The sequence below is a fragment of the Rhizomucor pusillus genome (genome assembly GCF_041956525.1).
Source record: "Rhizomucor pusillus strain CBS 183.67 unplaced genomic scaffold VTP01scaffold_4, whole genome shotgun sequence".
Classification (NCBI taxonomy): Eukaryota; Fungi; Mucoromycota; class Mucoromycetes; order Mucorales; family Lichtheimiaceae; genus Rhizomucor; species Rhizomucor pusillus.
The window spans coordinates 1,560,221-1,588,169 of record NW_027192146.1 but is presented as its reverse complement, the minus strand read 5'-3'; the positions used below and the strand labels follow the sequence as shown (position 1 = coordinate 1,588,169).

At 45.7% G+C, this 27,949-nt stretch overlaps 14 protein-coding genes across 14 annotated transcripts; 6 read left to right on the top strand and 8 right to left on the bottom strand.

Annotated features, from left to right (window-relative positions):
* Nucleotides 1-462: 462 nt before the first annotated feature.
* Nucleotides 463-1,806, bottom strand: VTP01DRAFT_7954 (uncharacterized protein; the record flags this gene model as incomplete). The annotated part of the gene is made up of 3 exons (XM_069387022.1): nucleotides 463-705; nucleotides 773-1,021; nucleotides 1,081-1,806. 3 exons carry the CDS (start codon nucleotides 1,804-1,806, stop codon nucleotides 463-465), a joined length of 1,218 nt encoding a protein of 405 aa, XP_069242419.1.
* Nucleotides 1,807-2,036: 230 nt separating this feature from the next.
* Nucleotides 2,037-2,625, bottom strand: VTP01DRAFT_7953 (uncharacterized protein; the record flags this gene model as incomplete). Its single annotated transcript, XM_069387021.1, has 5 exons — nucleotides 2,037-2,125; nucleotides 2,179-2,249; nucleotides 2,330-2,399; nucleotides 2,473-2,533; nucleotides 2,605-2,625. 5 exons carry the CDS (start codon nucleotides 2,623-2,625, stop codon nucleotides 2,037-2,039), a joined length of 312 nt encoding a protein of 103 aa, XP_069242418.1.
* A 587-nt stretch (nucleotides 2,626-3,212) lies between these two features.
* Nucleotides 3,213-4,722, top strand: VTP01DRAFT_7952 (uncharacterized protein; the record flags this gene model as incomplete). Its single annotated transcript, XM_069387020.1, has 3 exons — nucleotides 3,213-3,875; nucleotides 3,938-4,245; nucleotides 4,317-4,722. 3 exons carry the CDS (start codon nucleotides 3,213-3,215, stop codon nucleotides 4,720-4,722), a joined length of 1,377 nt encoding a protein of 458 aa, XP_069242417.1.
* Nucleotides 4,723-5,131: 409 nt separating this feature from the next.
* VTP01DRAFT_7951 (uncharacterized protein) lies at nucleotides 5,132-6,940 on the bottom strand (the record flags this gene model as incomplete). The annotated part of the gene is made up of 4 exons (XM_069387019.1): nucleotides 5,132-5,476; nucleotides 5,551-6,328; nucleotides 6,402-6,680; nucleotides 6,744-6,940. 4 exons carry the CDS (start codon nucleotides 6,938-6,940, stop codon nucleotides 5,132-5,134), a joined length of 1,599 nt encoding a protein of 532 aa, XP_069242416.1.
* A 210-nt stretch (nucleotides 6,941-7,150) lies between these two features.
* Nucleotides 7,151-9,359, bottom strand: VTP01DRAFT_7950 (uncharacterized protein; the record flags this gene model as incomplete). The annotated part of the gene is made up of 10 exons (XM_069387018.1): nucleotides 7,151-7,388; nucleotides 7,455-7,530; nucleotides 7,606-7,703; nucleotides 7,772-7,908; nucleotides 8,044-8,183; nucleotides 8,258-8,594; nucleotides 8,653-8,818; nucleotides 8,895-9,088; nucleotides 9,146-9,224; nucleotides 9,301-9,359. The coding sequence occupies 10 exons, from the start codon at nucleotides 9,357-9,359 to the stop codon at nucleotides 7,151-7,153; spliced, it is 1,524 nt and encodes a 507-aa protein (XP_069242415.1).
* A 221-nt stretch (nucleotides 9,360-9,580) lies between these two features.
* Nucleotides 9,581-11,399, bottom strand: VTP01DRAFT_7949 (uncharacterized protein; the record flags this gene model as incomplete). The annotated part of the gene is made up of 6 exons (XM_069387016.1): nucleotides 9,581-9,753; nucleotides 9,823-10,092; nucleotides 10,160-10,311; nucleotides 10,368-11,031; nucleotides 11,107-11,160; nucleotides 11,216-11,399. 6 exons carry the CDS (start codon nucleotides 11,397-11,399, stop codon nucleotides 9,581-9,583), a joined length of 1,497 nt encoding a protein of 498 aa, XP_069242414.1.
* An 838-nt stretch (nucleotides 11,400-12,237) lies between these two features.
* VTP01DRAFT_7948 (uncharacterized protein) lies at nucleotides 12,238-12,939 on the top strand (the record flags this gene model as incomplete). Its single annotated transcript, XM_069387015.1, has 1 exon — nucleotides 12,238-12,939. One exon carries the CDS (start codon nucleotides 12,238-12,240, stop codon nucleotides 12,937-12,939), a length of 702 nt encoding a protein of 233 aa, XP_069242413.1.
* Nucleotides 12,940-13,189: 250 nt separating this feature from the next.
* Nucleotides 13,190-15,636, bottom strand: VTP01DRAFT_7947 (uncharacterized protein; the record flags this gene model as incomplete). Its single annotated transcript, XM_069387014.1, has 6 exons — nucleotides 13,190-14,029; nucleotides 14,102-14,422; nucleotides 14,486-14,547; nucleotides 14,602-14,685; nucleotides 14,744-15,473; nucleotides 15,556-15,636. The coding sequence occupies 6 exons, from the start codon at nucleotides 15,634-15,636 to the stop codon at nucleotides 13,190-13,192; spliced, it is 2,118 nt and encodes a 705-aa protein (XP_069242412.1).
* Nucleotides 15,637-16,073: 437 nt separating this feature from the next.
* VTP01DRAFT_7946 (uncharacterized protein) lies at nucleotides 16,074-17,303 on the top strand (the record flags this gene model as incomplete). The annotated part of the gene is made up of 2 exons (XM_069387013.1): nucleotides 16,074-16,626; nucleotides 16,723-17,303. 2 exons carry the CDS (start codon nucleotides 16,074-16,076, stop codon nucleotides 17,301-17,303), a joined length of 1,134 nt encoding a protein of 377 aa, XP_069242411.1.
* Nucleotides 17,304-18,641: 1,338 nt separating this feature from the next.
* On the bottom strand, nucleotides 18,642-20,247 carry VTP01DRAFT_7945 (uncharacterized protein; the record flags this gene model as incomplete). The annotated part of the gene is made up of 2 exons (XM_069387012.1): nucleotides 18,642-19,660; nucleotides 19,725-20,247. The coding sequence occupies 2 exons, from the start codon at nucleotides 20,245-20,247 to the stop codon at nucleotides 18,642-18,644; spliced, it is 1,542 nt and encodes a 513-aa protein (XP_069242410.1).
* Nucleotides 20,248-20,438: 191 nt separating this feature from the next.
* Nucleotides 20,439-22,609, top strand: VTP01DRAFT_7944 (uncharacterized protein; the record flags this gene model as incomplete). Its single annotated transcript, XM_069387011.1, has 5 exons — nucleotides 20,439-20,546; nucleotides 20,653-22,042; nucleotides 22,213-22,265; nucleotides 22,351-22,454; nucleotides 22,516-22,609. 5 exons carry the CDS (start codon nucleotides 20,439-20,441, stop codon nucleotides 22,607-22,609), a joined length of 1,749 nt encoding a protein of 582 aa, XP_069242409.1.
* Nucleotides 22,610-23,421: 812 nt separating this feature from the next.
* On the top strand, nucleotides 23,422-24,871 carry VTP01DRAFT_7943 (uncharacterized protein; the record flags this gene model as incomplete). The annotated part of the gene is made up of 5 exons (XM_069387010.1): nucleotides 23,422-23,967; nucleotides 24,039-24,453; nucleotides 24,528-24,614; nucleotides 24,675-24,734; nucleotides 24,816-24,871. 5 exons carry the CDS (start codon nucleotides 23,422-23,424, stop codon nucleotides 24,869-24,871), a joined length of 1,164 nt encoding a protein of 387 aa, XP_069242408.1.
* Nucleotides 24,872-25,151: 280 nt separating this feature from the next.
* On the top strand, nucleotides 25,152-26,656 carry VTP01DRAFT_7942 (uncharacterized protein; the record flags this gene model as incomplete). Its single annotated transcript, XM_069387009.1, has 10 exons — nucleotides 25,152-25,301; nucleotides 25,392-25,515; nucleotides 25,592-25,660; nucleotides 25,719-25,789; nucleotides 25,846-25,894; nucleotides 25,968-26,007; nucleotides 26,071-26,184; nucleotides 26,256-26,354; nucleotides 26,414-26,469; nucleotides 26,526-26,656. 10 exons carry the CDS (start codon nucleotides 25,152-25,154, stop codon nucleotides 26,654-26,656), a joined length of 903 nt encoding a protein of 300 aa, XP_069242407.1.
* A 19-nt stretch (nucleotides 26,657-26,675) lies between these two features.
* VTP01DRAFT_7941 (uncharacterized protein) lies at nucleotides 26,676-27,478 on the bottom strand (the record flags this gene model as incomplete). Its single annotated transcript, XM_069387008.1, has 2 exons — nucleotides 26,676-26,858; nucleotides 27,437-27,478. The coding sequence occupies 2 exons, from the start codon at nucleotides 27,476-27,478 to the stop codon at nucleotides 26,676-26,678; spliced, it is 225 nt and encodes a 74-aa protein (XP_069242406.1).
* Nucleotides 27,479-27,949: the final 471 nt, after the last annotated feature.

The window sequence follows — 27,949 nt, the reverse complement described above, 5'->3', positions numbered from 1 at the left end:
CACGCCTAATACTAACTATTATACTACAATAAATTGATTCTACTCTATGTGATTCGCACGGGTCTTGAATTATTAGCAGATCTGGTTAGAAAATTGTTACAGTACTTTGCATTGCTACTTTGCGAGGAGGAAACATGGAGAGATAAGATGATGCACTGCTGTTACCCCAACCGATCACAGCTCACGTGGTTGATAGTTTACACGTTGAACATTTTCGGGCCTAAGTATTGCCGCCTTTTGGAGGGGCAAGGGCCAATTCCAGATGCTTCTTTCAATATTCTCTCATTCTGTTTGTATAATAATAATAATAATAATATAATAATAATAAACGGTATACAAAAGACAGCGATTTGATTGACCTAGTTACAGGAAGTATATCGGAGGGAAAACGGGTGATGACATGTAAAATGTGCGAACGAGAAAAGGACAGGATGGGATGAGGATACGAGAAGAAGAGATAAATTACGGCGCTATCCACTGGGTGACGGTAGAGCTGGTTCCAAGGGTGGGATGCAAGACAATGTACTTGAAAAAGTATTCAAGGTCGCGACGGCGTTGCTCAACAAAGGCAGGTGTGAATTTACCGACGACCTTCTTTGGCGGTAGTTTGGGTATGCTGTTCTTGAGCCTTGGATACCTTCGAATCAACTCGTCCCGTAAGTCCACGAAATCTGAGTAGCGCTTGCGCACAGAAATGGCTGGCCCCTATATTTCCTATTCAGTTCACCACGATCACCACATGGCATGATCTCTCATTCAAATTTCGTGTTACCTTGTCGCTCAGCACAGTGCAGTTGTAGCAAATGTAGCTTCCGTATCCAACACCGATGCGCAGCGGCTGGTCCACGATGGCATCGGATGCGAATATCTCGCGACGATCTTTGGACTCTTCATCGTCCTTGTAAAAATTGATCTGTGCAGGTGCATTGCTTGGCAGAGGTGTGGACCTAGTAGGCTTGAGTCTACTGAATACGGGAAGCATACGCAATTTGCGGCTCGATCGTGGATCCTCATTCTCTACCTGTAAGAAAAAGAAAGTAAGATTATGGTCACCTTCTTTAGGTATATCTCAAGACTTACAGTGATCGATTTACGACCAAAAGGCCGCTCCACGGTAGATACCGTCTTGCGGGGTGATTCTGGTGGTGGTGGGAGCAAGGATAATGCGGCGCTGCTGGGTTTTGAAGGCTCATTCAAGGACATGTCGTACAACGCCTGGGCAAGCTTGTGGTCATGCACGGCTGGATTCCTCGGTCTGTTAAACAGACTGTTGCTGTCATCTTCTTCGGGTATCCTCGAGGACATGGATGATGTAGTGGAAGCAGTCTTTGTGGTTTCGGGAACAAGAAGAACAGAAGGAACAGAAGAAGAACTGGACGTGGATGTATGCGTGTAAAATGGCTGCGAGGATGTTGAGCAATTATCAGCAGAAATTGAGTCTTCGGATATTCTTGGCAGTGGTGATAGTTCACGTTGTTGCTCTTGGTGCTGCTCCTCTCGCTCATCGTGTGCGGCGGATATACACTTGATGGCTTCTTGGAGCTGTTTTCGCACCTGCTCGAGAACAATCTCGGTCTTTTGCCGCCACTGCTCATCGTTTACGATATCGGGGTTCTCATCGACCGCATCTTGCAACTGCACCAATCTCTTGATCCCATTATGCAACTCTTTGCCCGCATGTTGCAACGCCAGCGATGATACCCTCTTTCCGTCTAAAGAAGGAAGCTCTTTGCTCTGTGATTGTAACGTCACCCAGCTATTCTGGCACAAATCGAGCAGTTGACTGATTCGTTTTCCATAGTCCATGGATAATCTAATAAGAAAAGGAAAATGCGGTTTCGCCGGACTTCGTTGCAAAACCAAATTTGGCGACAATGCGCGCATTTCGTCAGCGACATTTTTCTGCAAAATCCCGCCGTTTCAAAGCAGAGAACAGGATAGATACTGTAAATACAGCATTGTAAGTATTTTAAAATTCCTTTTATTTTAAGCAAACAGCTGTTGAAATCTGGAGAATACAGCTAGCGAAATGTTGCTTAACCGCCGAAGCCATAAAGAGTGCGGCCTTGTCGCTTCAATGCATAGACAACGTCCAATGAAGTAACGGTCTTTCTTTTTGCGTGTTCTATTCGGTCATGTTTTAGTACACCCGTGATGCACGAAGAGACAAGAACATACCGGTGTAAGTAACAGCATCGCGAATAACATTCTCCAAAAAGACCTTCAAGACACTGCGGGTCTCTTCGTAGCTACAGGGAATCAGGTGAGCAAACTTGCCTTGAAACCTCACCACTACCACCCTGACCATTCTGGTTGGTCAGTAACTTACATCAATCCAGAGATACGCTTGACACCACCACGGCGAGCAAGACGACGAATGGCGGGTTTAGTAATTCCCTCTGTTGAAAAATCATTTTGGTGAGTACGCGTCCTACCTAACGTCGCGCGTGCATACACGCGTGGCAGACTTACGAATATTGTCACGAAGGATCTTGCGATGACGCTTGGCGCCTCCCTTTCCGAGTCCTTTTCCCTGTTGAAATAAAAGAAGAAAACAGACGTTTGAGTACCTTAAGTAGCCAAGATCTTTCAATCTTTACGTACACCTTTGCCTCTACCGGACATGATCTGGGGAAGATGAGCAGATTAGAGTTTCTGTTCAAACTCGCTGCGCCAGTCAGTCAGCAAACTTACAAGAATAAATCAACGAAAGAAGTAAAGAAATGCAGTGTGCCTCCGACGCTGCATTTTTCATCTGGCAGAGTGTTCCGTCTCATCGATACATGCAGCCATCTTACGCAAGAGACACATACTGCATTGGACAATAAGCAAAACATGCCTGCAGCGTGAGTATCCATACTCTATGAAAGTAATGTTCTTATCGAAATAAATATATTGCTGTCATCAAATCATTCCAGTGCATAATATTCTCTTCAGAATTTGCGCTGTCTGTCGCTGTGGGTGAGCAATGTATATCCAAGTGATAATGAGTCAATTTGTCATGATCATCATTTGCTCATTTTAAGTTGGTTACCAAGACCTTGGTAATAATGGAATCTGTAGCAAAAGAGGGCAGCAGCAGCAGCCGTAGTCGGCACTTGCAATAAGCAATTTCTCGAACGGTCTGAGCGGGCGGGCTAGCGGCATTGAAAACTTTCGAGAACATTTCTCCAGTAGTCCCTTACCTGCAGCACATACACTTCGAAAATACGATGCCCATTGATTATAGCAAGTGGGACAACCTCGAAATCTCTGATGACTCGGATATCGAGTGTCATCCGAACGTCGACAAGCGATCCATGATTCGATGGAGACAGCAAAAGATTCGACAGGATCGTGCGGAGCGCAAGGCCAACATTGAAAACTTGAAGCAATTTATACCCATGGAAGAGAGTGTGCTGGAGCAGCTGCGTCCGCTTGCTGCTGCCAGTTTGGACAATGATGAGGAAATGGTTAAAGTACTCGACAGCATAAAGAAACTGGCGCAGGATAAGGACAAGGGCCGCGTTGCAGTGGACGAGGCGCCCAAGCCCGGTGAGGCGCCCCTGGTACTCGAAAAGGCACTCAACTCGCTCGCCGAGCGTGTATCGTCCAAACTGGACAGTGACAAGGCAGCCGCCCGCACCGAGTTGAAGCAAGGCATCCAAAAGATCATTGACAGCGCTCAGAAATTGCTAGACACATCGCGTGAGCGGCTTGAGAAGCTGGAGAAGGAAGAATCGCGCAAGCTGACATCGGAAAACATGTTCCATGAAACCAGCAACCGGACAATTCTCAACAAGGGCAGCAAAGTAAATGCGTCACCAACAAAGAAGGAGAAGAAGAAGGAGACGGTTATTGAGACATTGAATCCTAATGCACAAATGAAGGATCTGGTATGTAGACGGATTATCCATATTGATGCGATGTATATATCGTAATTGACGTTTATGCACAGTCAATTTCTGACGACAAGAAAGGTCAAGAGGCGGACGATGAAGAAGATGATGAAGATAGCGGCGACATTGAAATGTCAAAGGAAGCCGAAGCATTTGCTAAGCTCAAGGGATTCGAAGCAAGTTACAAGCACCTGGAAAAGCATCCCGAGATTATTACCGAAAAGATCCACGACCAGATCCTCGCAGAAGCATTCACAGCACAGCTTAAAGGAGAAGAAGAGAAAGCCAAGAATTACGTGATCCAGTCCTTGACTCTGCAGTATTGCGGTCAGCTTGGAGGTAACGGCACAAAGGTGTTCTTTGAAAAGTGAGTGGAGTATATATATCTCAAAAAAAAAAAAAAGAATTACGTACAAGTGTCTAAACCATTGGTTTTAGAATGAATGGACCGAATCAACAGGCAAGAAAAATGTTCTTTGACGATGTAGAAAAGACATATGGACATATCCGGCAGCGATGCGAGGTTATCATGCAAGAGCGTCAGAGCGAAGGCGTTGAAACCATTCAGTTGCAGACAGCCAGCGAAGGTGGCCAGATTACAATCCGTATCCCAGATCCAAACAAGGAAGAGGAGAAGGATGCTTACAAGGTGTTTGAGCAACTGCCAGAGTCGTTCAGAAACGCACTCAAGACGGGCAAATTGGAAGAACTTAACAAGGTGCTCGAGAAGATGAAGGTTGACGACGCAGAGACGCTTATCCAAGTGTGCTCTCAGTATGGATTTCTTGACGTTGGCAGCGAAGTTATTGATCAAACCCAACAGCAACAACAACAACAACAATAAAGGACAACAACAAAAGAGGTTTACAACCCTAATAAACAGAAACAGAAAAATGTACAGCGGTTTGTCTATTGCTCCCATTCTTCTATCATTTACATTACGGTGAAAGGTTCAAGACAAAAAGGGCAACAATAAAAGGGAGGGAGAAAAGCGTCTAAAAGATGCAGACATGGTATCATCCATCCTTTCTGGCAAAATGAGAAAGATTTGAGTGAGCGAGAGAAGAATGTGTGATCGTGTGGTAGAGAGTGTGTATATGTGAGAGAGAGTGACTGTGTCTGCATTGTACGTATTATATAAAAATGTTGTTGTTGTTGTTGTGTCGTGTGTATGTGTGTACGGTAAGCGCTGGAGTGGTGGAGAGAAAGAGTTATATATATAGATGTTAAGAAAGTTAATCAGAATTTCTTTTTTACTGAGCACCGTGCATGGAAGGAGCACGGGAAGCGATGCGGGAAGAAGGACGTGAAGCGATACGGGACTCGTCAATTTCGAGGTTTGCGTTGCCGGTCTTACGAGCCAAGTCACGGACAATGTTCTCGATAGAACGGTTCTTGGTTTCGGGCAACATGATCCAAGTGAAGGCGAAGGAGACGATACCGACGCCGACGAAGATGCAGAAAGCGTAACCGGCGATTTCTTCAAAAATGATAGGGAAGACTTGACCAATGACAAAATTCATGGCCCAGTTCATGCACGTTGCAGCAGCACCGACGGAGGAGTTTGCGTAGGTGGGAGACAACTCGGAGGTAAGCATCTATCAGTGCGACGGTGATGTGTGAGCAAACATAAATATCTCTGATGTCATTCTAAATTTAATATACTACTAACCCATGGAATCGGACCAATACCGATGGCGAATGAGGCGACGTACAAGAAGACGGACGCGATAAGCAAACCAGAAACGTTGAATCGGTAGCCGATAACCAACAGCACGGAAAAGATGGTGCAGCCAGCCTCGGCGATGAGCAAAAGAGGACGACGACCCATGCGGTCAACGAGCAAGACAGAGGCAAGGGTGGCGACAAAGTTCATACCGGTGGTAGCGATAGCCAAGTACTGGGACATGCTGGAGTCAAAGGCAGAAGCGAATATGGTGGTCGAGTACAAGATGACAGCGTTCATACCAATCCATTGCTGGATAAAGTGGAGGGACAAGACGACAATGGTAACGCGTCGGACGAGGCTGTCCTTAAAGATACCGATCAAGGACAGGTTCTCGTGAATGTCTTCGCTTTCGGGGGTAGCGGTAGGTTCGAGAGCTTGGTCTTCGAGAGCAGGGGAAGGAGACTTTTTCATTTCAACGTCGCCGTCGTTCTTGCGGATGGTGGATGCAGCTGCAGCGGGACCGATTTGGTTCTCAACAATTTCGTACAACTCGCCGTCGATGCTAGCGTTCTTGCCGCGGAGCTTCTGAAGAGCGTAGCGAGCGTCTTCGATGCGGTTGACAGAAACGAGCCAGCGTGGAGAGTCGACGCAGGTGGTGATAAGGAAAGCCTGGAGGATGGCGGGGATACCGACAATGGCATAGTTGATACGCCAGAGAGGGACCTTGGAAGTTGGCAAACCAATGACGGATGCAAGCAAAATACCAATGACAATAAAGAACCTAAGTAAAAGGTGTTAAGTCAGGCAACAGAAATTGACGTTGTACAGGATTAAGTAAGGAAAGAGAAACTTACTGGTGGAAAGTGCCCATAGCACCACGTGCACGAATGGTAGAAATTTCACCAATGTAAGTTGGGATACAGAGGGAGCCAAGACCGCAAGAGAGACCAGCAATGAGACGGCCGACGATGAACATGCCTCCGTGGACGGAAGCGCCCATAAGGATAGCGCCAACGATCCAGCCAAAGGTGTTTACAAAAATGGATTTTTTACGGCCGAGCTTTGTTTGGACAACACCGCCGGTGATGCCACCGACAAGACCACCGACACAAAAGGCAGAGACAGCAAAGCCCCTATAGTAATTTTAAAAATCACTTAGTTTAAGCTTTTTCGCACAGCACCATCCCGTGATTTACCAGAGAGCAGTGTCCATGGGTAAGCAATCGGGAAAACTTGGGTTGGCAACGTGGGCACTCCCGTTGGGACAATTGTGTGTAATCTCGCCGGGAACGTTTGCAGATCCAATAACCCATCCATTACAGAATGAGCCTAGCGCCGCTATCAGGACGCAGTAGACCATGTAGCCTGGCATCTTCAACTCGCGAGAATCCATGGTGGGTAAGGAGTTGTTGTTTGGAAGGAATAGAGAGAAGAAGAAGTGAAAAGGGAGAATGGAACCCAGGAATTTTTTTCAACGGCTTCATTTTTATTTGCAGATGAAAGCGGTTGGCCAGAAATGTGCGGGACGGCGCGGGACGTGACCCTTGCCTCTACGTCGGTTCTCAGATAATTTTCGTGACCCCCATTACACCCCCCGTTCCAGCTACGTCCCAGATGAGCGTGGCGACGAACCAAGGGAAACTATTATAGTCAATATATAGCCATACAGGACGCCTACGCCGCAGTAGACACTCGTCAAAAGCAGCGGGAGGAACTCGAGTGTGCCCCCGCCCCAGATCCATTCGTGCAACACCCCAGTGTAAACCTGGAGCCCCGGCAATCCCGCCAAGTACACCATTTCAATGGGGTGCAAACCCATGAGCGGTCTATGAATTTTTCCACTTTTTCCTTGCGTGTCAGTGCGTTCCCGCCACCCGTCGTCTCCGATACAATTTTTTCCCAATTACCTATTCAGACATTGCGCTAATCCCGAAATGACAACCAGCCACCACAACAGGGACACGCCAATCTTGATGGGTGTTTCTGATCAATCAATCAATCATTCCATCATCAGTCTTAAGTCTTAACTCTCTGCAAACATACGCAATCAACGTTTACCTGCTGAGTCAAAAAGCAGAGGGAACAGCGAGTAGATGCCTGCACTGCTCAGAATGGTAAACGCCCGAAAATGAAGCTTACTGCGGGTTGCCATCAAGCTACAAACGCAGATAAATTTAAGGTTTTAAACCACATGACGGGTGCCTCGCATCTTTGCTTTACTTACCTGTAAGGGATCAACACGATCAGGATGGCCTTTTCATGCACATGCCATCCAAACATGAACGATGCGAACCCACATAGCGTCACCGACGATAGAAAATTTTCAAACGTCGGTTTCCGCCACAGTAATTGCAATACAGCCTAAAATAAAAAATTATCAGCTCACCGTTCCCTCCTCGCTTTGTTGCTCCTCGCCGCTTTCGATTGGTGCCGTGCCGCGGCGAGGGGGTAGCAGGAAATTCTCGCTGTTCCTTTTTACGTTTACTTTTTACTTACAAATTGGGCAACCACAGTGAGGATGAGCGTATGGATTGCACGCACCTCGGGCAGCACAGCAAAGACCGTGTCACCAACGAAGCCTCGAGTCATTGAGCCCAACGCTGCTTCGTTCATCGACCATCCGAATTTCTTGGCCGCTAATGGAAAATTGAGGAGTTTCGTTAACTTTTTTTTCTTTCGGAGCTACTTCCTCTGCTGGTAAAACTCTTACCGTGGATCAAAAAGCGGTCCGCGCCGGCGTACAGCGCCCAAAAGTTAGGTGCCCAGTAGGCATGACATAATCCCCGAGTGAAAGGAAACAGCCGACCTATCAGCGCCGGCAACTGATGCAAAAAGGGTCCTAGCGACACCACAAATACTCCTGCAACCGATCCTCCCAAGATTAGAAAATTTTTAGGCGAAAACGTCGGTGGCGCGCTCTCTTCCGAGACATTGATGAAACAGTGTGCCTTGAGCAGGTACACAAAATACGCAGGCGCCATGTATAGGAAAATATGCTTAAAGTTGAGCAGCGCTGCAAATAAAATCCCTGATATCAATCGGTTCCCCTGGAAATTGCTATTAGTTTTGGCATACATACACAGATATGAGTACATTGTCGTTTACCCTCTTTGCCTCCACAAGGGAAAGTACTAATATGCCGTACAAAAACCCATTGTACTGGAAATGCATGTGGTCCACGATCAACAGCCCCGGGTGCAACAGGATCGAGCCTGCCACAAGATAGCGTACGTAATCACCAACTTTGCTGGCACCGAAATACTTTACATATCTGGTTATCTCTGTAAGTCAACATCATCATCACCATCCTGTAAGGTATAGCCTTGTGCAACAACAACGACGTTCACCTAACGAGGGCCCACCACAGGACTAGATCGCTTGCAATCACTGTAAATCGCTGAAAAAGGATGGTTTCCGAACTTGCATATTCCAAATTATCCACCCGTAACATTTCTGCATCCGCGTACTGTCCAAACATGCTCCAGAATTTTTCGAACCATGCAAAGAACGGCGGATAATCAAGTGTCCATATGGATGTGTTCTATGCTTTCCATTGTTACTATCTTTTGTCTTTCCTAGCCATCTCTCCTTCTCAAACCTCTGTATACCACTTTCCAAGTGGCAGACTGTACGTGATTGCCAGCCAGTTGCGATGCACTTCAAAGTCAGTAGATCGGCTGGAACATTAATGTGGCAGATGCCCCTGCATGTAAGAACTCTGTTGCTGCTCACTCTACAAAAGGACGGGCTTACTAGGCTGGCACCAGGAGCACCTTGATGAGCGTGCTTGCAACGAGCAACTGCTCCATCATCTCCAGGAAGAACCACGCGTGCACTCTAAGTCCGAAGAAGCAGACGATTTGGCATCCTCTTAACAACACGGGTCGTGATATTCAATTGTTTATGTAACTTTATATCTTTTTCCAGAACAATCAAGAACAAATGAGGATGTTTACAGGATAATATGTATACAAACAATTTCATTCGGTTTTTTGTGTACACGTTGTGTGGGAGTGTTGTTTCCTTTTCTTCTTCAGAACTCTGCAAAGTATCTACGGTACGGATCAGCCTGCGCAATCCCGTACGGCATCTTTTCTTCTTGATACTGATCAAAATTGCTTGCATCACCTTCGCCGCTCAGTTGGGGAACGTACGGTGGCGTCACTTTGCGAAGCAGTAACTTTTCAAAGTTAATGCTGTGGAACCCTGTAAATCATCAAATTTAGTCTTCTTAATCAGATTGTCGATAAATAAAAGGCACCACCTTTTACTTACATGGATGCTCCATGACGTCGTGGAACCCGCGCTTCAAGTTGCCGTATCGGCTTGACAAGTCGGCAGTTAACAGATGTTGCAGGAGATCGACGACGGCGGGATCAAAGTGTGATGGATACGTGGGTTTGGATGTGAGGATCTTTTCGTACAGTCGAAATTGGCTGTCGTCGTAGAATGGTGGATAGCCCGCGAGCATTTCGTAAATCAAGATGCCTAGCGACCAATAATCGACCGCCTTGCCGTATCCCTTGGACTGGATCACTTCGGGGGCTACAATAATGCGTCAAGTGTCAACCATAAAATCCCGTTTGTTGTCAAGTAAAAAGTCTTGTCTTACCTAGATAGTCCGGAGTACCACACAAGGTCCAGGTCACATCCGGCACTTTCTTTGCAAACCCAAAGTCTGTCAGCTTAATATTCCCGTTTGCATCCAGCAGGATATTTTCTGGCTTGAGGTCTCGATACACGACATCGTGCCCGTGCAGATATCTGTCACAGTTGATTAATTCTTGCAAATTCAATAATTTTGTTGGCGGGAAACTCACATTAATGCAAGAAGCACTTCGGCCGCGTAGAACTTTGCAGTTTCATCGGGGAACCGCTTTGCTTTCCGCAGTACTGAAAATAGCTCGCCACCGGGTACGTAATCCATGACCATGTACAAGTTTGCATCGTCCTGGAACGTGCCCCACAGGTTTACAATAAATGGATGCGAGATATTCATCAGCACGTTGCGCTCGTTCTTTGTGTGATTGACTTGCTTGAGCCGCACAACTTCGGTCTTCTTTAAAACTTTGATAGCGTAGTAGCGGTTATTGTGTTTGGATTGCGCCAGATGCACTCGCCCAAACGAGCCGGTGCCAAGCGTGCGAAGCAGTCGAAAATCAATCAGTCGCATTTGCGGCTGCTCCTCACTCGATTGTCGCCGACGCTTAACTTGATTGTCCTTTGTGGTCGTCATCGTCGTCGTCGTCGTCGTCGCCGTTGATGGTGAGCTTGATAGCACGGGAGCATGCGTTGATGCTTCCACTTCTTCCGCTGCATCGGCCGGTTCGCCGCTAACGGTTATGAACGGAAACTCTTGTGGGTGGTTCTCTTTTTGTTCTTGGTTGTCTTTCTGTTGCCGCCGCCGCTGCTCTTTTGTTGCTGCTGCGTGCGGTGAGCGCGGCGGTGATGGTGACATCGGGAATACTTCTGGTGCCAGTTCCTCTAGAGAGTAAAATAAACAACGTTTGAATTCATTGTTTGTCAGCTGTTTCTTTCATTATCCTCTTTAACACTTACGGAACGTCGGATTGGTGAAAAAGGATGAATCTTCTCTCGTCTCTTGTGGAGTGTCTGTGTATATCGTGTCGGTCAATGCAAATATTCTCGCTGTTAGTCGATTGCTTACGTTGATTATCCACATCCGTCGAAGCTCTTGGCGTTGGCGGCATCTGCGAGTATACATCGAGACGGTTGTCATCCTGTTTACTACTGCTAGAGCCGCCGCTGGTGCTGTCGACGTCGGCATTGAGAGAAGCTTTTTGCGGTTTTGTACTACTAGTCTTGGCCTTGCTGATGATCTTGTTTAGCATAAGGTAAAAGAAGATAAAAAGGGAAAGCGGGAAAGACGACAATGGCTGTTGCTGCTGTCCATGTCATTCATACGCATTGACGAGCGGTTGTTTCAGATTTTGCTATTCTGAGGCTGGGCCATTCATAACCCCCACATATTTTTCCTCTCTCTCCTCCAATTGATTCATCACAGGACTCTCTTCCATGTTAGACCTAATGAACGGGCAAGATTCACCCATTTGTCTATAAGGGTCCTGTAAAAAGTTTAGGCTATGACTCAACTGTTTATCGGAAGACATGGAAACAAATTAATAATGATCATCCGTCTTTCAGGAAAGACGAATAAACAAAAAGATCATGAATTTCTGCTCGTAGTTTTATTACATGTCTTTTTCTTTCTTTAGTCCAATCTCCAGGGCTAATAATAGACGTAAAAGTAATCTTTACCGACAGTTTTCGAAAGAACAAAAGAGTTGTTGTCAGTTGCACACTCGCGTGCGCCGTATACGCGTGATTGGCAAGGTGCAGCCTGTCACCAACCATTTCAAGAAAGGATGCATGCGATGATTGACAACTCCGTCCGTAGATTTGGGTGCACCGTGCAACATATTAGGAGAAAAGAGAAAGAGAGTATACTCGGCGGATGTTGTGGAGTAACAGTTTGCCGTGCTGCTTCTGCTGCCTACTATCGGTTACAGGCTTTCTTTTCTCTCCCCCACTCCCCCTTTCTCATATACACACATTCTACACATACACACACCCACGCACGCACGCACGCAGAAAGTAGAACCTTGAGCTGCCTGTTGCAGCAGTTGCATACGAGCATATTTAATTTTTCCGTTTCGCATTCCACACATCATGACCACCAAAAGCAAACGATTCTCGCTACCCGTGTTCCGGAAACGCAAGGAGCCAGTGCAGGAAGAGAAACCAGTGTCGCCTACGGACCAGTTCAAGATTCGCAACACCATCCGGCGATCGCTCTCAGCCATCTTGTATGCGCCGCCTCAACGTAGCAGCAACGACGAGGACAAGTCGTCGTCGGGCGCGGCGGCGAGTCTGGTGCCTGTGCTGGTCACCGCCGACGTCTCCGACAAGATCATTGCGGATTCGGCAGAGCGCAAGCCCGAGCCAATAAATGCTAACAACAAACAGCGTAAAGCGCCGCCAGTCGAATACGACAATACGCTCGACGTCGTCGTTGCCAATAAGGACGACCAACAACAAGAGCAGTTGACGCTTATTTGGCAAGGATACGGCTTTATCTGCAGTCGGCAAGAATTAGTGCCTAGCATGGACAAGGCAACCCTCATGAATTCGTACGAAAGCCAGGTCTGGTCCGAATACAGAGGTCTCGTTCACCCGCTCCACTTGTTCGAGGACGCTGCTGACGAACGATGGTCGGCTCTCACCGTATCAGAGCTGCAAAAATATTTCAACAATTATGGATCGATGTTGCTCAAACTGCGCGATGCTAGCATGCGCCGGCAGCAACAACAGTACATCACTATGGGCCCAGCTGCGAGCGAATGGATTATACCCCAACAAACTACTGTATAGACCTTTTCCCCTTTCCTCTTTTCTATTCTTACTCATTTTTCACTTTTTACCTACCTACGTTATCTAAGGCTAAAGTAGTAGCTCCGATGTTTCTCCTTTTTTTCTAATTTTAAAATGATTATGGTACGATTTACATGGGTAAAAAAAAATAGCAAGAGTATGCGATCTGCAAAATGTCAAAAAGAAATTGTCATTATCGGGTTGACAATGTGCTTTTTCTTGGATAATGCTTGGTATACAATGCAGAAACTTATGCTACTTTGGCTGTATCATCCATGGATACGGATACAACGGGATGGTATTCTTCATGCAGATGGTGACTGTGATGGTGCGAATATTGTGAATGGTGAGGATTGTGTGCGTGATGAGCTGATGACGAAGAGGAGGAGGAGGAAGATGACGTGAGAGGAAGGGAGGAGGAGCGATCAAATAGCTTCCACAGCAATGGCGTCGACATCAATGTCAGGGAGGTGACAGCTAGGAGTAAATAATAGATTTCCCTGGATATAATGTTAAGATGCTTGGCACGGGATGCCAACACGAAAGCAAACTCGGAAATTTGCGCCAGAGCAATAGCCATGATGGATGATTTTCTGAGATCCAGTTTGAAGAATGTCAAAACCCCCAACGTCGTCGTGTACTTGAATCCCACGACAGCTGCTGCTAACGTCACAAGAAGCAACGCTTCCGAGGCCAAAAACGATGGATATATATGCAAGCCAATAGATGCAAAGAACAAGCATGCAAACAGATCCCGGACTGGCTCAATGACTGCAAGCGATGCTTCAAAAAGATTCTTGCGTGAGCGCACAATGACACCAGCAGCGAAACATCCAATTTCCATGCCAAGTCCAAGGTAGTCTGAAATCATCAGCATCACTAGACAAACTGCCATCGTTCCTAAAAGCATCAATTCGTGGCTGTACTGCACAGCCTTGTTCGGGAAGAAGCGTTTCAAGAGACGTCGAAGTGATGGCATTGTTCGCACTATACCGAAACAAACAGCACCGAAAATAGTGAACGATACGCTGATCTTGAGGATAGCAATCATGACTTGTACTCCGGATTTCGAAAGCGCGGGCATGATCGCCTGTTGTGAAACAAGCTTATCTGAGGACAAACTTTCTCTTTTTTTAGGCTTGGACGATGATCGCCCACTTACCAGCATGAAACCCAAAAGCACGTCTTGCATGACTAGCAATCCATATAGATGATCGAGATGATCCAGCCTGATGCATTTCACAACGACTGCTGTCGAGCTCAAGCTGATACACGCGCCGACGAATATAGCTTCCTTCATGGTTGCTCCCACGATAGCTCCCATAATCACGAACAATAGAACTGTGACGATAAGGATCATAACAGCACCTCCTAAAGCCAACCGCCACATTGCTCGCAATCGTTCCATCGAGAATTCCAACCCGAGCACAAACACGATAAAGACAACGCCAAGTTGCGCAAGCGTTTCTGTCTGGATAAGTTCCTGCATAGCCACCCGACGTGTGTAAGTCACTAAAATAAAACTTTCCACATGCCCATGATTTACCTTGATCAAATTATTTCCGGACGGTCCCATCGTGATACCAGCCAATATGTACCCAAAGAATGCTAAGAGCTATATAAGTCACAGAGATATCAATTCAAGATCCTTGCCAGCCTTACATGGTAACCCTATCAAGGAGAAGATCCATCCAAATATGAACGAAGTGACGATAATCAAAATGAAATCATGCAGCAATTGCATATCTATCTTGCATGTAAGCAAAACTTATACATTTTTGTTTTTTTCGAAATTTTCATATACCTTCGTAAATAACCGTGGTGTCTGAAGGTCTGGTCATGATATATTGATTGTTGTCCTGATCAATGAGGACAGCTCCTTCCTCTCCGTTATCTTGGGACCCATTCTCATCATCTTCGCTCAGTTTAAGAACAGTCTCTATGGTTGCGCCGCGTCCGTTTGAAGGGAAGGCAAGATTGTGTTGCTGCATACCCTTCTCCAGCTGATCTGCGTTCTCTCTTATCTCTTTAAGCATTCCGTGGAGCATTTCCTTGACAGCTTCGCGGCTATCAGGCGCATCGCCGTCGGTGTGCACATGGTGTGGCGTATACGTAGATGTAGGTTTTGCGTCATTCTGTGGATCCACAGCTTCTTTCTGCGCTGGTGCTAACTGTGTTAGTTTGCGTAGTTCATCAAAGGAATGCATCTGGAGGTGTTCGTGAGCCTCTTTGATAGCGAGTTGAAAGTCAAATGTGAGCTTGAGGGCCGGTGTTCTGAAATCATAGGCTGCGCCGTCCCCTCGCACCCGCTGATGAACTGTGCGGTCGTAGATATCAATCATGCCAAAAACAAGAGTCTCGAACGCCGCAAAGTCGTTGAGCTTTACGTCTGCGAGTCGATAGAGCGTTGCATCGTTTTCAGTATTCAGCGACTTTATACTTTGGTACAGCCGATCTCTTTCGAATTCGAGGGAATGTCGGTACTGCTGGCCCTGCTCCAAGATCTCATAGATCTCTGCTGCGTCGGGTTGCGTCTAAGGAAGCAAAAAGAAAGAATTCGAAAGTCGTCAGCGCAAGGGGGCTAAAAAGAAACTAAAGTTTTAGTTAGTTTTTTACCTGGGCCTGTGCAGTGATTCCACCTATGCCTAGAATGTAGAGTAGCAGCAAAGTACAACAAGTGAATAGGACCTGCAGCATGTGGGGAAGGGCCATGAACAAATCTCAGTCAGGGTCGGCAGATCGCCACCACTTTGCGCTGTTTCGGGATTGAATTTTCTGGCAAGGTGGGTCTGGAACATAAAAAAGTTGCTGATTTGCGGACGGGCTGGTCTAAAGTGGAAAAAAAGGGGGGAGGAGAGTGGAAGCGTGTGCGTGTGTGTGTCGTTCTCACCCCCCCCCATTGCTTCTGCTGCAGCACATGCAAAATGTACTTGCCTCCCCCTTTTTTGCTAGCTGTAATTGGTGCTCCACCGATTGTCATGACCCATAAATAGGTTCACAGGAAAAAGTATAAAAGGATCCACAGATGGGTTTCTGCCATCTTTTTCTTTGCGGAAAGCCTCCCTTATACCCGGGTGTTTGTAGTCATGGCGATCAAATGCACTGGAAACGGCTGCAGAAAAGCAGCAGCGTCAATGCACCTCCCTCCGGCACTCGCTGCTGGTACGGTAATCCACAATGAACTTGAAGTTCTTGACGTATTGGGAGTGGGTGCTTATGGCCGCGTGTATCTTGCAAAAGATATGCGCTCGAAAAAACTATATGCCATCAAGTCTCTGTACCAACGCGGTCTTGATCACCGTCAATGTATGCTACAAAGAAATGAATTGACACTTCATGCTCAACTGTCACACCCGCATATCGTCCGACTTGAACGCATTATCAGCGAAAAGCCCGACTATGTCCACATTGTTCTCGAATACTGTCCGGAAGGCGACCTCTTTTCAGCAATCACCGACCGAGATCTTTACTATGGCAACCACGACTTGATACGCAGCGTCTTTTTACAGTTACTCGATGCTGTCCGCTATTGTCACGCACACAACGTTTATCACCGCGACCTTAAACCGGAAAATATCTTGGTCTTCAACGGCGGCAAAACCGTAAAGCTCACCGACTTTGGGTTGGCAACAAGAGACTCGATCGCCAACGACTATGGATGCGGTAGCATATTTTATTTTTCTCCAGGTATGTCTTACAAGATCCCACCCCCTCCCGGCCCCGCCTATTGTTTATCGCTTGGTATTCACACACAGACCACCCTGGTCACGTTCCGTTGCACAGAATGCCAAGGTGATCTATCTCAACGGAGCGGATATGCGACGGTACCGAACGATATCTGGTCCCTGGGCATTGTGCTCGTAAATTTAGCGACCTCGCGCAATCCTTGGCGAGAAGCATGCATCGACGATGACATGTTCCGATCTTATCTCGCCGATCGCGACTATTTATTGAAGTTGCTGCCCATCTCGCGGGAACTTAACAGAATTCTGAAACGCATACTCTGCATTGACCCTATGCGACGCATCTCGCTTGACGAGCTTGCGGAAGAGATCCGGAACTGTAAATACTTTACACGGACCGAACAAGTAGAACAGTTGGAAATCCCTTCTCGGCAGAGACTGCAAAACATCTTCCCGCCATCACCACCCACAACGCCACGTGCCGATATCTCAGGGTTCTTTTCATCTACTACTTGTGTTGCATATGGGGACAACACCTCTTCTTCTTCACCGCCGCCATCACCTACTAGTCCTCTTGTCCCTAGTCTAAATAAACATTCTTCAGGTAGTAACGACCACCACCATCACTCTGCTGCTGCTGACGCGACCAAGATGCCGCCTAGTCCCAATCCAAGCCGCTAATTACTCCAACCACGAACTCACACACAAACATACCCAGCACAACCACCAATCCCTTTTTCCTTTCAAGACCCTTTTTTTTTCTTGTTTTTCTTTTCTCTTATGCACTTGTCACATTTTACACACGCTTCGCCCCCTTAAATTACCCTTTTTGCTACTACATGTTCTGGCCCTCTACACCCAAACTCCACCATTTGCGTATATCCACCTATGTCCTGCCGTGCTCTTCTTTTTTGTATGCTTTTCTTTTTTTGATTCATTTACGTTTTTTGTACCATACGTGTTATCATCGTCGTCATCACATCATCATCATCCACACATCTACCACGCTTTTTGTTTCTATTTTTTGCTCTTTTTTTTGTCCAATCTGTCCTATATTATGTATCTTTCTCCGTAAAGTAGCCCGCACTATGCATTAGTCCCTCGTGTACATACAGGCACACCGATCCGACGATTTTCCAACCCACCCCTGGCGCTAAACTGTTTTTGAAACAATGTAATAAAGCCACCTTTTCAACATTTTAAGAGATAGATTCTTCTCCATCACCACCTCGTGCGACGGCGACAATATATTAATGATGCTATTTTTATGCAAACTTGATTGACAGCCAAGGACGAAGAGGAGGAGAATGAAAAAAATAGAAATCACCATGTCAATAACTATCTGCTTTCCGGACGATCTCCTTTCTGAGTCTTTAGCTGCAGCAGTTCCCAAAAAAAATTCTATGAATAAATCATGAGCTGTGGAAAAAGAAAAACATTATGGCGTGCTTTTTTTTCCTGGACTGATTATCTTGAATAAACTACAGCCATGTGTCAGGAGAGACGTATTATTTGGTTCCAGTTCTCTGTAAGTACGTAATTGAAGAATCATGTAGGATAAGGACAGAATGGATTTCTTGGTCCATTCATAAACTTTACAGTTTGCATAGACAGCAGTGTTCACCTATCCCCGGAGATAGTATCGAGAACGAATGCTGAGCATCGCGACAGTCCAAACGACGTATCTCCGTTATTAGGCCAAGAACGTCCCTGAGCCCTCTCTCCGTATTAATAAAGAATCCCGATGCACAGCGGAGGGGGGGAGTAGATGATAAGACTGTGGAAAAGCAGGAAACGCTTTATACTGGGTCACATGCTCCACACCTTACTAATGCAATCCCTTAACAAATTGCATGCATTTGCAGCGGAACAACCCCGCAAAACGGACCAAGATTTACGAACCTTAACCTTGAGCCTCCTATATACACTGCGTCATATGCTAATTCAACGCTAGGAAAGCTTGCATGAATCCATGCTCAAAATGCTAGGAAGCTTATTAAATTTGTATTATTATCATTATTACTTCAATTGTTGATTTACTGCCACAACGGCTTGCATGAATCCATGCTCAAATTGCCAAATGTTTGCCTTTGCCGCATCTTTATCTTGCTGCGACTGTGCCAAATGCTGCATAGCATACTCATGAGCCAGCTGGCCCGCGAATCCAACGCGGCTTTGTAGCTGGAGGAAACGAAGTGCAACTTGGTAGCCTGTCTTGAATCCTTCCTCGAATCTCCATGCATTGTCGACCACAGCCTGACCGTTCTTTTGCTGCTGCCAGTAACTTAGGTGTTCTTGCTTTGCTGCCTCTGCAGCTCCATCTTGCTGTCCCGTTAGGCTCTGAGGATCGCCCTGGACGTACCCGCCCATGTTTTGCGGTAGAATACGGTTGTTGTGGCAGTATATGTAGCTCCAGTACCACTTGTCGTCGGCCGTCTTGTAGGTCCAATAGAATTGCCCAGCGCATGCCTGGTCGTACACAGCAAGCTGTGCTTGTCCAAACTCGCGCATCACATCACCGTCGTGCCGTCCTTGCGGTATAGACTTGTTGTTGAGGACAACGGCCCATTCACCTACGACTAGGCTGCCACGGATACGGCGGCTGGCGGATATCAGTTTGTCCTTGAGTCCTGTCTGCAAATGCTTTGTATGCTGCTCCGCGGTCTTTGCATGGTCTGCTGGCATGTGGCAGAAATACTGATGCGTGTCCAACACACAAAAGTCGAACTGATCTTGATGCTTGGCGATAAACTCGCTGTATTTTTCAACGTTCCAAGCATCACCGATGTAAATTGGCAAGCTGGCGTTTGAACTTGCTCCTCGAATGGTTTTGATAGCTTCTTGGTAAAAGCTACCTAGCGACGAGTCATCCTGGGGCTCGTTGAGTACTTCAAGTCCAATAACATTGTTAATTGGAGCAAGAGTGGTAGCAAGCTTCTTGAGTATCTTGAGGGTTAGAGATTGATTGTGGGAACCCAATTTGAACAGCTGCGGATTTTTTCCAGACGTGCCAGAATGAGAATCATAGTTTTGTCCGCCTAGAGAAGGAAATAAAAGCATTTAACAAGGCTGTTTCCCGCAGGCATTATTTCAATTACTCACCTGGTGCGCCGTGCAAATCAACCAAGACGCCAATGTTATGCTTGGCAGCGTTCTGGATAGTAATCAAAAAGTAGTTCCAGGCAGCATCGTACACGCCTCTGTATTTCTTGAAAGGTCCTGCCAGGTCATCGCGATCGGCTGCAACCCAGTAACCGATAGGCAAGCGCACTGCATTGATACCGGTGGACGCCAAAAATTCGAAATCTTTCTCGGTGATGTGGGTCTTCCAATGCTGTTCAAGCAAGTCTCTCGCACATTCGCGAGACTTGCACGACTCCAGATACTCGACTTCAGATTCCCAATTGCCCGTTGACTTTAAACTCTGAGGAGCAAGCCATCCTTCCAGACAAAAGACACATCCAAGGTTGACGCCAACTTGTTTGCGGTGTCGAAAGATTTCGGCCTTGACGTTATCGAATGGTTCGAATTGCGGAGCAGGTGGTACGTTTTGAGAAGGAGGTAAAGCTTCTGGTGTCCCTATATGCTCTATATGCTTGAAAAGGCTTTTGATTTTGCCGGCCATGGCTAATGCAGAGGCAGAGCCAAATGAAGAAAGAACAAGCGACTCTGCCGCACCAGTTGTCTGTCTTTCGAAATTACAAAGTTACAAACAAACAAATGCATCTAAAGTTTAAGACATTGTGACATACTACATCATTTTTGCTATGTTGTTATTATTTTTTACATCCCTCCACACTGTTTACCAGCATTGAAATGAACTTTGATATCTCGGAAAATTCTTCCAGGCAAGCAATCCATTACGATATACATGGATCTCCAGAATGCCATTACACCGTAGCAATGAAGATCGGATCGGTCAATGTAAGTAAATACCGTAAACTTCTTTTTTATTTGAGCCTATACGAGGAAAAAAATTATGACAATACAATCTTACTTAATTTTACTGGGCTTCTCATACATGTTATAGATGAATTTGATCATTGACACCGGATCATCTAACACTGCGGTGATCTCAGACCACTGCGTAGGGGAAAACTGCACCTTCGTTCAAAAGCCATACCTAGCTGTACCATCGAGAGCTCTGATAGACAAAGCTGTGGCCAGCTACGGTAACAACAAAACGCGAGCATCTTGGGAAGGCTACGCGGTCGGACAAACCTTTCAATTAAGCGACGGAATCGAGGTGTTTTCTCGAGTGGATGTGATAACCCGTAACTACGGTTTCTTCCACCCATCATGCCCGCAAAATCAAGGCTTGTGGGGACTAGCGTATCCAGGGCTTCAAACGAAGCCTAACAAGACTCATTTGAATCAAGACTGGCAGCACACATTGTCCTCTTACACATTACTTGATGCTGCGAGATATGCATACAATATACCCAATGGATTTGCATACCAGTTATGCCCAAAGAAAATGGTCGATGAGTCAGCCGCCCAAGGCTTCAAATTGATTACAAATAACTCTGATACCAAAGTCACTGATGATGGCTTACAACAGCAATACGATCTTCTTCCATTTCAACGGAATACATGCCGGAGGGCTGGTCACTTTTATATCGGTGGCTACGACAACCGCACGCTCGCTTCAGAAATTACCTATGTACCCATCAAATCTTCCAGGAAAAATCCACACTACTATGAAGTACAAATTGATCACTTTGTTGTAAACGGCCACGTCGTCCAGCATATGCAGCATCTCAACCGACCCCGCACCATCATTGATACAGGCACCAGAGACATCGTTTTGAGCAGCCACAATCTCGAGAAACTGTTGGAAGCTCTGTGGCGCGCCAAAGTAATTCGTTTCGGAAATGCTGTGTCTCCTGAACACGAGCGCTCGTTTTGGATGGATCACTATCAACTGACGATACCCGGCAACATTGCTATCCTCGATACGAATACCACGGTCGCGGTGTCCATCAGCGGCAAATCTATCGCCATACCTTTGGAAAATCTTTTGCGAGTCATACCTGTTGGCAATGGATGGGTCAATATCAGTTGGACAGGTCTATCAGCATCAAAAGGAACACAGGTCGCAGCTACAGTATTGGGGAATACGTTCCTTCGTGGCAAGACGACTTTGTGGGATCGCGCGCAAGGCCGGATAGGCTTCGCGGATATAGATTCAAACATGTGCTGCATGGATGCTACAGAAAAGAACGTGACGAATTACTTTGCAGTAACTCATGACGAGCCACCATTTGAGCCGATTCTTGCTGTGGACGCTTACAATGCAATGGCAGCGATATCAATCTTTCTCCTCGTCTTAGCCAGTACTTGTACAAGTCTAATATTTGGATACGTGCTTGTCACATATACCCTCCAAAAGAGAACTTCTGCAGCCGAAACATTAAGTAGTGCACAAAAAGTACAAAGTTAACAATAGGTCATTATTGCGTTGCAAGCGGTCGAATGAAAATCAGCACGAGCAATGCTTTATGCTTTACGCAACGTTTCCACGCAATTATTGCCTTCTACTTTTCTAAGTTAGCGCTGCAACATTGAATCAATAACTAACGCTTTACAGTGTTGTCATTGAATTACAAATGCGCTTTTGAATTGGTAAAGCGTTTTCACAGAGTAAGGAGATGCAAAAAGAATGTTATGTCAAAAAAAAGCAATGCAGGAAAGATGTTATGTCATGAGAGAAAAATGATTATTTAAGCTGCAAGGATTGAGTGCAAATATCTCTATTCTCACATCGTACAAGTACCTTGATCGTGTCACGCAGGACAGTGAGGCTCATCTATTCAGCCATTCACATGCGTTGTGAGATCTTTGTATGGCAACAGCTCGTGTTACGTGCCATAAGTTCATTATGAAAAGATAGGTACACTGAAACTGACCAATGCTCATTTCTGGCCACAAGGCTAGCATCCCGCTATAATGCTGACATCAAGTATGGAGAAACCTTATTTTATTAATCGGTTTCTAGGGCCTAGAGCACTGGATATTCGTAATACCATCGGTTGACTAGTCGATATAAGAAAAGATTTCCTACATGCTAATTAACATGAACATTTGATGAGCATTTTCTCCATTAAGCTGACAATTATCTTTACAAGCAATCCTTATGCTTTGAAGGAGTGGAATTTAGTTAGACATGAATTGCAAAAAGAGAGTCTGTAGCCAGATCAAAAGTCCAAAGGTTCCTCCCAGCATATCCGCTTGAATCCTACCTTTCGAATACAATAGCTATGAATAGGGATGTGATCTAACGTTGATCTCGGGTTACAAGCTCAATGACCTTGCTTCAATTGAACGTCCCCCATACTGTGGGGTAGGCATTAGCTATTTCTTATGCATTAATTTCACGCCGAGTTACCACGGAGAAGAAATTGGCGCGGATGTCACAAGTTGCAATAGTGTTTGCCTTGCTTAGAGTCTCAAATGTTCCTGAATTGGGAATTTAGACAATGTGATACACAATGATAAATGTCAAGATGAGATGAAGGCTCGGCATGTTAAGCTAACGCCTGTAGCACGATGGCCATTCTGCTAACTCCATTTACTCTAAAAGAACTTGAGAATTTTGCGTTGGGAAAGAGAAGATAAGCGTGGCTACACAGTTAGCCAATACAAATATAAAAGTCTGCGCGTTGATGGCGAATATACCAAAGCTTTGTAAGGTTCAAGAAGCAAATCAAGATTCAAGAGCAAGAAGGAAATGTTGTCTCCTTCTTTCATCAAGCGTCGTGGTCGAACTGCTGCTATCGCGTTTCTCCTCCTTTCGCTAATGGTGACAAGCTCGGTGCTGCAGGTCGGTGCCGTTCCTGTCAAGCCAGGGGATGGAAACACCAGTGCTGCTACTGCTACCAACAGCGATGATCTGCTTACCATCATCCCTACACGAACTTCTGTTTCGTCGTCGATGCCAAGCCTATCCGATCCCGAGAAACCGGCTATCAGTACCAACGGTCCCCTTCCTTCTGGCACGCCCGCAAAAGACGGCCGAGCGATCGAAGCGACTACTTACCCTGACTCTGTCACCAAAGCAATGGAAGGAGCTTTTTCCAAAGTTGCTGGTATCCGGCTTGCCAGTACGCAGGAAATTCAAGAATTGACTTACTATGCGACGCTGTCAGCAAACTCGTACTGCCGCACTGTCATTCCTGGTGGTAAATGGGATTGTCCGCACTGCAGCGCTACCGAGGGTCTCAAGATAATCGATACTTTCAGCACTTTCGTGTACGATACGAACGTGCTCGTCGCGCGTGGTGACAGTGAAAAGACTGTATACGTTGCTTTCCGCGGTTCGAATTCCTTTCGCAATGCTATCGCTGTAAGTCTAGTCGTCTTGTTCGAAATACCGCTTTCTCCAAGCTAATCAACACTACATATCTCTCTATGTAGGATATTGAGTTTAATCTGGTCTCTTATCCTCCTGTAAATGGCACTAAGGTGCACGATGGATTCCTGGATAGCTACAAGGAAATCCAGGACAAGCTTGTTGCTACCATATTCGATCAATTGGACAAATATCCACGGTACAAGGTCGCTGTTACAGGTCATTCTCTTGGTGGTGCTACTGCTTTGCTGTGTGCCTTGGATCTTTATCAAAGAAATAAGAACTTTACGCAGGAAAATCTGTTCTTGCATACTCAAGGTCAGTGGCTAGAGTATTTCGTTTCATTGACGCAGGATAATTTAACTTTTGCGAACTATTCATTGACCTATCCAGGTCAACCTCGTGTAGGCAATCCTGCATTTGCCAAGTATGTCGCTAATGCTGACTTTACATACAAACGCACTATTCATGAACGGGATCGTAAGTCCAATTTCCAGCTACTGAAACTATCGTGCATAATTTGTAAACTAAGACATATTTACCATACACACAAGTCGTTCCACACATTCCTCCCGCCAGTTTTGGATATCTCCATGCCGGTGAGGAGTTCTGGATTACTGATGACGATCCGGTGGCTATTCGTAAGTCAATTGCTGCAGCAGGCTGAAAGGAAGGTCACTTAATGATCGTCTGGATACCAGGTGTCTGCGAAAGCCACTTTGAGACGCCAATGTGTTCCAACAGCATCGTACCCTTCACAAGTATTATCGACCATCTCACGTATGTGGTCAATCTACTGATATCAAAAAAAGCCCTGCGCAGGTACTAACTTAATGTATCAGGTATTTTGGGATCAATATGGGACTTTGCCTCTAAAGCGGAGACTGCAGAGCAGTAAGCCGGTCTACAACTCGAGTCCCCCCTATCTTTAACGAGAAATAAATATGTGGAATAAAGCTTACTATATACTATTATTTGGATGTTACATAAGGATCAACAAGTCAGTTAGCTAACTTCATGCTCCATCAATGTTTGTCAAAATGTTTTGAGGCTACTGCATAACATAACACAGCAGCTTGTTCGGACTTGGCGTTCAATGCTGACTCAAAACTTAATCCATTGATACCCACGGGATAGGGTTCATGTTCTCCGGCCTTCTTCAGAGACAAGTACGCAACATGACCTCGTCCATTCTTGCACCTGCCTCGAAATTCAAGCTGGCACTGATCCAACTTGCTACCTCGAGCGACAAGCAAACAAATCTCCAACGCGCTCGCGATAAGGTTCTCGAGGCTGCAAAGAATGGTGCCAATGTCGTTGTGCTTCCTGTAAAGAATCGTGGGACAATTAACACCAGAAGAAAGAAAACGAAAGGACGATATATGCTCATTGAATATGATATATAACTTAATAATCAGGAATGCTTCAACTCGCCCTACGGTACCAATTTCTTTCCTCAATATGCCGAAACTCTGACAAAGAGTCCGTCTGTCGAAATGCTCTCCAGCGTCGCCAAGGAGACTGGCGTGTATCTGTTTGGAGGTTGGATATCGATCTACGACGCTGACGTGAGCCCTGAATATGCTAAAGGTTCTTTGGTTGTGATATATTTTTGCAGGATCTATACCAGAGCGCGACGAAAGCAGCGACAAACTCTACAATACGCTCACTGTGTACGATCCATCAGGTACGCTTTTAAAAAACGCTAGCAAATATATGGCAAAAACTCTTTACACTGCCGATAGGCAAAATGATTGCTACTCATCGTAAAGTTCACTTGTTTGACATTGATGTACCTGGAAAAATCCGATTCATTGCAAGTATTCGGAGCGCTCGTTGCATAATAATACGCTCACATTGCAGTCTGCGTAGGAAAGCGAAACTTTGTCTGCCGGAAGTCACCTTACACATGTCGATACCAGTAAGTCAGAAATTACCTTTATTGATGCCTGTTACGTTATATATTCTTAACATCGTTGGAACTTTGTGCATAGAGTACGGAAAGATCGGTGTTGGCATTTGCTATGACATTCGGTATGCGCGGGGAATATTATAGGATGGCTAAAGGACTATTCATGCTGAAGAGCTGCCCTGAAGGTTCCCAGAGATGGCCATGATCGCTGCCAGAAAAGGCTGCGTTGCCATGATATATCCTGGTGCCTTTAACTTGACTACCGGTCCTCTCCATTGGGAATTACTGCAACGAGCACGGTAAGACGGCGCGCTCCTGCAGAAATGGGTTGGTTGCATGCACTGTATCCACTGAAACGGCTCGTCCTTAGTGCAACTGATAATCAAATGTACGTCGCTGCATGCTCACCTGCCAGAGACATGAATGCAAGCTACCATGCATGGGGCCATTCTACTGTTGTGGATCCAAAGTAAGAAACTATAACATGTACGTGCGTTACGCTGAAATGTACTCATGTTTATCAAACAGAGGCACGGTTATTGCCACTTGTGAGGAAAAGGAGACCATTGTTTATGCCGATATTGGTTGGTATTTTTGCAACACCGTACACTCGAATGGACTAACTGAAAAGTGATTTTAGATCCTGAGGAGGTGAAATCGATCCGTACAAGCATTCCGCTCTACGACCAACGCCGTTTCGATATCTACGGAGACGTCAGCGAGACCGTGCAGTTTACGGAGGATGGCAAGGGCACCTTGAAGAAGAACTAGAAATGCATATGGAAATGTGTTATTGAGCGTGAATCCAAAAAAAAAAGGATGGAAGAATGAGTTGTGACCTGGTTCTCTGAAGAATCCATTGAATCGCTTCTAGTCCTGGTTTGGCTGACACTTGAACCAGTCTTAAGAATGTAACATTATTCGATCCAATAAATTTCTGCGAATTTTGTTGATGGAAGATGCCCTCAATGAACTAGTCTCCTGTCCAGACATACACGGTATCATCAGTTGTAATTCGTGCTGATGAAACGCATGCAAGCGAAAAATAAGGAAAAGGCGTGAAAAAGGAAAGCGGTGGTTGGCTGAAAAAATTTTCGAAGCCCATCGTACACATACAACACGTATTTTCACCAACAACAACAATAAAAAAGAAAAATAGCAAAAGGGTAGTTCCCACCTACAGTGGCAACTACTTGGTAAATCCTCTCTGACGTGCCATCTTACAGCCGAATCAGTGCTCCGAGTTTTCCCTGCTGTATTGCTACCCTGGGGCAGTTCCTCGGTATTGAACAACCTCTCAACTCAAGCCTACGCTCAGGTTGGGATGTTGACACCAATCTCTGCAAGACACTGTCTTCTACGAGGCAACCAAGCAGCCGTAGCTCCACTGCAAATGAGTTCATCCTCTTATAGACCGCCGCTCAGCTTACAGGGAGACGCTACACTCCCCGGTCCTTACTTTTTATACACCCCGAAAATCGCTTATAAACCTGTTTATTCTGTGATTTCGTCAACTTGTGGTAACTTTTTCGCAACCTGCCCTTATTTTACCATCATTGGATTCGTCTGGAGGAGAGGATTCGTTCTGTACATATAACATGGTGTTTTTAACGGCATTTCAGTGGAGTTTCTGCTCAACTTGCTTTTTTTCCATAAGGTGTATATGATAAAACTAGAGATATGAATTCATAGCTACCGTAAATGTATATATATACTTTTAAAAGCTTTAAAGTGGAGGTAATTGCTTATGGAATAATGTATAAAACAAGTGGCAATAACAAAAACATCAAGGCAGCGACGGGGGAGATTTCATGTGCCGCTCAACTGCCCCTCCTGGATTAAACGCATGCTCCGGGTAAACCATAAAGAACGATATCCAGGTGTTAGTCATGGTCAATGACATTGAACGATTACATATAATAGCCACTGCGGATGTTTCAAATCATCGGCTTTGAAGTTTTTTTCCAAATGAAACTAGGAATTATCAATGAGACAATAACGTAACTTTGTATTTTTCGCAGCATGAACAGAGAGCTTCCTGCACCTGGTACGGTAGGCTAAAGG